This window comes from Mya arenaria, chromosome 6 (genome assembly GCF_026914265.1).
Source record: "Mya arenaria isolate MELC-2E11 chromosome 6, ASM2691426v1".
NCBI classification, from domain to species: domain Eukaryota; kingdom Metazoa; phylum Mollusca; class Bivalvia; order Myida; family Myidae; genus Mya; species Mya arenaria.
This window is the reverse complement of record NC_069127.1, coordinates 36,149,399-36,157,533: the sequence shown is the minus strand read 5'-3', so window position 1 is coordinate 36,157,533 and position 8,135 is coordinate 36,149,399. Positions and strand designations below refer to the sequence as shown.

Here is an 8,135-nt window from a genome sequence, read left to right as displayed (position 1 = left end):
AGAAAAGTTCATTTATTCGGGTTTCGGGACGACGCCCTTCCGATTCAGTATAATTTTCTAATCGACGAAGCCGAGACTATGATGCAGGATGGAGGTGGCATTCACGGGCCAGATGCTGTAATTTCGCTCGTGGATTACGCTCTGACAGAGTTTGGGCACGGGGAGCGAGTGACTACTCTTCATGCGGACAATTGTGGCGGTAATTAAAGCTGCAATCTCACAGATATATGCCAATAGTACAACTGTTTTATTTTTTGTTTTTTGTAATTGATTGCTGACAAATAATCAGATCTCTGATTTTCATATTTCCGTTCGAAAATCAATGTTACATGGCTTAAACCGTTATTAACGGGTTACGAAAATTGCATAAAATATCAATCTTTGAACTTCAATATATTTTAGTAATGAGTATAATTGGTTATTTCTAAAACTTAATAATTTTCAGGACAAAACAAAAACCGCTACCTGCTAGCGTACTTCTGCTGGAGGACCATGATCGGCCTTAACGAGGAGATACGCTATTTGATGCAGGTAGCAGGTCATGCCAGGTGCATAATAGACGCTGGGTTCGGGCGAATCAAGGCGCTTTACAGGCGAACGGACTGTGAAACCTTGAGCGACCTAGGTTAGTTGTTAGAAATATTCTCATTCAACAAAAACAACAGACTGATTTAAGTTTATTTAAATCAAATGATTGAACAAAAACATCGAAATTATATCGTGAATGTGGTGAGTAATTTTTATTAATCATTTTCAGAAAACGTTGTTGCATCTTCTTCAACTACAAATGAGGCTGTCCTTTACAAGAAACCTGACGGGACCTCGAGGTTTGAATGGCGGGAATGGAAGACATTTCTTGGGGAACAGTTTCGTGCACTAAAAGGAATAAGGTCATATCAGCAGTTTCGATTCACCTCTGAGTCGCCTGGCATCATTTTTTTGAAGAAAGGAGAAGACAACGAGGAGACGAGCTACTGTGTGTTCCGTGGTGGAAATGTACTGCGAAGTAGACCGCAGGAAGTACAAGCTGCTGGTTTAAGCCGCGAGCGCCAGGCATACTTGGCAACTCACGTGCGAAAATACTTGCGGGCGAAGAACAAGGACACAACATGTCCACTTTCTGAGGAATAGTGCCAAGTGTCTGACATCACTGAATAAGTGGACATATTTCGCGTGTTGTTGGTGAATTGTTATTGTGCTGTTGTTTGTTGTTAAAATACAGATTGTAACGGTATATCTGTTATATCGTTTATGTACACATAGATATTGAACATCGATAAAAAAATTTTTTTTCTTAAATGTTAAAGACGATGGCTTGAAAACACACTTCAAGATACGCTGCGAAACATATAGGGACTGTTTTATATCATATGGGTATACAGCATTTATTAAGGTAATATCACTACGGGAGATTCTTCAATACGTTTTATCAAATATCAGAATATATTAATTAATAGAAAATTTACTAAAAACTTGTTGAAAAATATATATTATATAATTAAATGATGTTAATGTTATATAAAGTAAATTTAGATGTTGTTTCATTGATACCGTTATAGAGTCGTACGATTCTCAAAATGCTAGTATACATTGTGTGTATACCACGTGATAAATTGCGTCATATATACTACGTCGAAAGGCAACATTTTGCTTAAAATGAAGACTTAAATCAAAGATTTCTTTTCCTTTACTCCAACATTTTAAATAAAACAATGGGCAATCTTTGCCGCTTAAAGAGCCTATATTATTACCAAATTTTGATATGGTGATTGGTTTCATCAAACACTTTGACAAACCTGTTTTCAAAATAATGTTTTGACAATGCTCCGTCCGAAGGCCGAATTGTGAAAAGGTTTGTCGAAGTGTTTAAAGAAACTAAACTCTCAATCAAATTCTTGTAAATACCCGAAGGCGGGGCTCCGTATAAGCGGCATAGACTGCGCTAAGTTTCATTCAATATGGTGAAGAAATAGTGAAGTTATCTTTGTTTAAAGACTACATTCTAAACAAAATATTGCCTTTTGACGTAGCATTTATGACGCAATTTATCACTTGGTATACACACACTGGTAAACAGGCAGTTATTATCATGAAATTGTGCAATGTGACTATTCTACATCGTTTCATGTGACGAGATTTTAGATTAATTTTGAAACTTGAAGATTTATTGTTAAAAACTGTCGATCACTCTTCCTCGTAACTGTTTATTTGCCATAAATGACCAAAAAAACCCCCATAAAGTCACAATCGTGTCACAATAATGCACCAGTCAATTGTAACCACGCCCCCCCCCCTTCCAGGTCCGGGGAATAGCGGGGACCTTGACTGTCGGTTCAGCCAACCCCGGCTAAAATCCCGATCCTGTGGGGACGAACAGATGGTAAAATCCCCGCCATATGCCCCCGCACCCCAGGGGCCCTAGTTAAGGCCCATTCACCGCTATATAAAAAGAGAAGACAAACCCACAGCATTCGCCCGGCACTGCGGGGCCACCTGAAAGGTAAAAAACGGCCCATTTCCCCGGCTATCCCCGGTATACCCCCGGACCGGGATGGGGGGCGTGGTTACAATTGACTGCTGCATAATGTTACTTTGTACAAACAAACCCAGCAGCTGAAACATATATGCCGTCAGAGCTGAGATGTCAGTTGATTTTTGACATCCTTTATTTATAGGGTGTTCTATATGGTTGGAACGCATTTAAATGATACATTTGTGTTTGTACAATTATTAAAATTGTACGAAGTATTGAATTCGATTTTATATGAGGCGCTACGTATAAATTGTTCACAAAATTTAATGACTTACTTTTTCTTGATTGAATAGATGCAAGCGTTTCCTGGGTTTTCTGAAGCGTATGTTCCAGTTTTACAACTTTGGCAAGCAATCGTTCCCCGAAGTCGAACTTAGAGCATGCTGGTTCGGCAGCCTGAAAGTGTTAATTATCAAACCAATTATAAACCTAATAATTGTAAGAGATGGATTTAACATTTTGCCTTTCACTAAAATATCAAAATATACAAAATATCAACATTTAACTAATGGACATACCCAAAAGGCGAAGGAAACACGTTACAAAGAATAATTTGAAAATCATTGTTATGTAAATACATAATAATTAGAGATCGAACTTTTGAAATACTTATTTGACAAACTACAGAAACAAGCTCAGTAGCATAAAGTTAAAACATAAACCCGGTTTGATGGCACTGGTTAAACGCCAAAGACATAGAACACAAAAAAAATCACAAACAAGAAACATGGAAGAACAGCACAAAACTTAATAAACAGCACAGTGCATACATACTATATATATAGTATGGTATATATAATATATATATATATATATATATATATATATATATATATATATATATATATATATATATATATATATATATAAATGTATCGCGTCATGAGAAAACCTGCCTTAATGACATCGAGTGCGTCATCGGAAAACCTGGTTGAAATGACGTCAGAGTATTTACCTGATATCCGGTGTTGAATGTTATGTGTCACACATTGTGTGTTTGTTGTTTATCAGTGTTAACAAAAGAAGAAAGAAGAACCGAGACAAAATGGAGGAGGAATTAGAGGTAAATATTTTCTCTTTCCGTATATATCAGGTGAAACAAATAACAAATATTAATCAGGCGTGTTTTTTTTTAGATTTAAGGCAATTAAAAGCCTATTGATTTAACATCTGCAAGAAGATAAAACCGATTAATAAGTTTTAAGTGACATTCCGTAGTTATTATACAATATGTATATATTATAAAAAAAAACGCTTTATAATTATTATTTAATTTTCTAAAAGGCTTTAATGTTCATCATAAACTTGTCACATGTAGCCAATATGAGTTATAGTCAAATATATCGAACTTACAAGCATTGCATAGTTATTATAAATGATAGAGAAAAGGATAAATGATAGAGAAAAGGATAAGAAACGTTAAATGAAAAAAAATATTGTGAAAAAAAAAACGATGTGACAAAAGGAGAAAATATTTGTATAATGTCTATTTTTATAGATCACAAAGCCCGTCTAGCACAATAAGGAGAGCGTTGGACTACTATTCCATACAATGCGGGTTCGACCCCGACAGTTTCTTATTTGATTTTTTTTCGCACAAAATTATATAAAAATGGATGGAGATACAAAAGCATAAGGAAGTATATTTTTCTACTAAAATACAAAGAAGTTTATAAATTGTGCATTCAAATTTGTTCAATAATAATTTCATAGCATTAAACCTCAATTGAACGAGTTTAAAACTAATAGTTTCCAGGAGCTTGAAAGTATCATATCGGAGAACTTTGGGAGAACACCACATGGATCTCAGGAGTTAAAAGAAGATGATCAAGATCTATGTGAGCCGCCGGATAACGCAGCGCGTCGTACAATTCATATTGAATCAGGCTGAGGAAAAAGGGTATCCCGTATCCAGCTGCACCACGCGGCCGTGACAACCTGCCTAAACTGTTTTTGCCATCCGATGCCACTAAGCTGCTTCTCCATAAAGACTATTGCAGTATTTGCACGGAGAAGAATGAACGGCAAGTGAAACTGTCTGCATTTAAAACAATCTGGTCATCATGCGTCCCCCATATAAAAATAGCAAAGCCAAGAGATGATGTGTGCGCAACATGCGAGAAAATGAGACAACAGGTCGCCAACGCCGTCACTGAGGAAGAGAAGATGGAGGCAACGGGAGCCATGCGCGCCCATATCATTGAGGCCCAACAGGTACACACTAACTTTTGTACAATAAGTGTTTGACTGACAGCTATCATACAATATGACTCGTTTAAAAGATATTCAAGTAAGAAAACTATTCTACACGGTATTTTTGATATATAAAGTGGTGGTATTTTTATTCACGTAAATTGTTTAATAGACAAAGTTGTCATATTGAAATATGCAGGCTATATGCCGTACAGCAATGTTTACAGAATTACAAAATAGCATAACTTATACATTTGCTGTGCAATCAGTTAACCTTGCATTCATGTTTTTATATTATAGGAAAGGGAGGTATATAATGTTTGTGTAGCGAGGGCTCAGATGGAACCAGACACTTTCCACCATTACACAGTGCGTCAGTCTCCCCTACTACAGTCATCAGATGAGCTCAATATTCTTCCTTTCCCTGCGAAAAGTACAAATCTTCGGATTCAGAATCAGCGCGGGGAAACAGCCCAATTTCTTAATTGATGAAGCTGAAGCCACGGGAAAAGACGGGAAGGAAACACATGGACCCAACGCCGTACTATCCATGATCGACTATGCGCTCGAGTCTCACTGTGTTCCGGGCGAAACGTTCACTATTCATGCCGACAATTGTCTGGGTAATACTTTTCATTGCTAATTTCGAATGAATTTAGTTATTTGGTAAAATAACTTCATGTTATGTTATGTACATTAAAACATAAAAAACTTATATAATTATGTATCGTATTTCATTCGTGATAAAGAAATATTTTTTCATGAAAATCATGTCATAACTTTTTCTTGTTGCAGGGCAAAATAAAAATATGTACGTTTCTAATGGCCTTTTATTTACCTTCAACTTTGTTTCGGCCATGTATATTGTTCGTTTGTAACGATATACGTCATTTAATGTGAATAAATGACATTTTTCAATTTCCATCCTGGTTTGTCAATTACTCGAAACAAATGAACTCAACTCATACTTTTAAGAGAGTATTCTTGTTTTTTACACTATTCCATATATACATGTGTTGTCGAATGATCCATAGTCGTTAAACAATGCTTTTGAAGACACGCATTACATGAACAATATTGACAGAAAATTAACTTCGAAATAATTGTAGGTACACCACATACATGATTATTATATAACGTTCATGTTAAGATGTATGCTTGTACTTTGGTGTCAAATGTAATATATTATATTGACTGTCACCTGTGATCTCAATCTTTTGTTGTAAATTAAAGAATATTGCTTGTGAATCTTGTTTGATTTATTTTAAAATTAAACACTTTAAAACTGCGCATGCCGTTGGAATACTACACTTTAGTAAGAAAGAACAACTACAGTTGCCTAGCAACCCAAGTGACGTCATACTGACATGTATCGAACTTCAACTCAATGTGCAAATCTTTTAAGATAGTAATGGAATGATAGATCAACATTTTAATTTGTTTTTTTCTTCCTGATGAAAAGAAAAGAACCCGAACATCTAACGCCGTAAACGTGACGTTGTAGAACAGAGAACGTTCAGAAAAATGCTATACGGTTGGCTCATTTGAATCCGTTTTTGTGTAAGAAAACATAGTCGCATGCAAATAAAACTCATATGGTTATAAGCTCATAAATAATTACTTGTTCCAAATATGTACAAAAAATATTTTCGTAAAAAATGTCATTAAAGCAGGTTTTCTCCTGACGCGAATCAATTATATATATATAAAACTAGGTGTGTTTATCAAGGATTGTTAAGTACCGCTTTGGAACGGTCAGTAACATATAAATTTCCTGGGGGTTTAAAGCAACTGTGCACCAGATGATCAATTTGCAAGAAAAAAAGAAAGTTGTCGAAAACTGTCATAAACTTGGTATTAATGTGTACAATGCATTGAAACTTGCTAACAGAAGTACCACATAGTTTACAATTTGTTTAAGTAAAGCAGTTATTTCGTAATATTTCCATTAAGAAAATTACTGGGTATGTTTACCTAGTAGACTTCATTCCTTATGCGTGATTGGCCAGTCGGTGTTATCACGTGATATTACCGAGTTAGGTCTATAGCTTAATTATGGCACCCGCTTAGAGTAAGCCGTCGTAGCTCAGTGGATACGACGTTGGACTGCAATTTTGGCGACACGGGTTCTTTCTTTTACAATTATGATATCAAAACGTAACACATTCTATTAAATATACAACTCAAAATTTGATAAGGATCACTTGATTAGTTATTTGTAAAAACTTAACCAAATAAGCATGCTTATTTAATTTCAAAGCATTAGTTTTATCCCTTCGTAGGCCTCTAGAATGTTCGATGATTTTGATGGTATTGCTACCAGCGCGTGCACGGGCGGCACTGAAAACTTCATACCCACGACATAAGGCATTTAGGCATACATGTAACAACTTAAATATGGTGTCATTTCTTGTTTTTTGCTTCGTGTATTCGATTTTTACTCGGACCATCTACCACATTGTGTTCAAAATGCCAAACAGAAGACGTTTAACTCCTGATGAAATGCATGTTGGCATTGGAATGCTGGAGGCAGGGTTGTCTTATAGGACTATGGCAGAACACCTGCATATGTCACAAAGTGTAGTTTGTAGGATGTGGAATCGTTATCAAACGAATGGAAATGCTCAACCTCGACATACTTAGTGGTCGTGCAAAAGGCTACATCTGACGTTCAGGATCATTACATTGCGGTTTTAGCCAGACGTACTCACTTTCATAACGCCACTTCGTTACGTAATGACTTCCAGAACGCCACAAACGTAAAAGTTTCAACGCAAACCATCAGAAATCGTTTGCAAAGTGCTGGCTTGATGGCACAACGACCGGCAATTCGCATCCCATTGACCCGATATCACATCCAGGAGCGTTTGGACTGGACACGTCAACACGTTGGATGGACGTTAAACGAATGGACCACAGTGTTTTTTACAGACGAGTCAAAGTTGTGTATTGACGTTGAAGATCGACGTTCCAGAGTGTGGAGGGGACGTAATGAACGTTTTGCTCCAGTTTGTGTCGCCGAACATGACCGTTATGGCAAGGGCTCAGTCATGGTATGGGCCGGAATCAGCATGCACGGGAAGACAGTCTTACACGTAATTGAAAACGGTACGTTGACGGCTGTTCGTTATTGTTTATTACAACGAGATCCTGGACGTTTATGTTCGACTGCATGCAGGTGCAATCGGTCCTGATTTCATTCTCATGGATGATAATGCGCGCCCACATAGAGCAAACATCACAAACCAATTTCTTGAAAATGCTACCATCGAGAGAATGGACTGGCCAGCTGCTTCCCCCGACATGAACCCGATCGAGCATGCCTGGGACATGCTTCAGAAAGCTGTTTCTGCTAGTCCGGTCCAGCCAACAACGGTTCCTCAGCTCAGAACAGCGCTTCAGGAGGAAT

At 37.0% G+C, this 8,135-nt stretch overlaps 1 protein-coding gene across 2 annotated transcripts; it reads left to right on the top strand.

Moving 5' to 3' along the window:
- On the top strand, positions 1-1,259 carry LOC128239289 (uncharacterized). Of its 2 annotated transcripts, XM_052955873.1 has the most exons (4): positions 1-199; positions 446-473; positions 537-625; positions 758-1,259. In XM_052955873.1, exons 1-4 carry the CDS (start codon positions 79-81, stop codon positions 1,129-1,131), a joined length of 612 nt encoding a protein of 203 aa, XP_052811833.1. In that variant the 5' UTR covers positions 1-78; the 3' UTR covers positions 1,132-1,259. The 2 variants fall into 2 exon arrangements, with proteins under 2 accessions (XP_052811833.1, XP_052811832.1); XM_052955872.1 differs by having other exon boundaries at positions 7-199; positions 446-625.
- Positions 1,260-8,135: the final 6,876 nt, after the last annotated feature.

Bases quoted from the DNA above. Each gene is read 5' to 3' on its own strand.
- LOC128239289 (XM_052955872.1), top strand. From the start codon at position 79: ATGATGCAGGATGGAGGTGGCATTCACGGGCCAGATGCTGTAATTTCG. The intron at 200-445 runs GTAATTAAAGCT...AATAATTTTCAG, and splicing joins TCATGCGGACAATTGTGGCG to GACAAAACAAAAACCGCTAC. The intron at 626-757 runs GTTAGTTGTTAG...AATCATTTTCAG, and splicing joins TGAAACCTTGAGCGACCTAG to AAAACGTTGTTGCATCTTCT.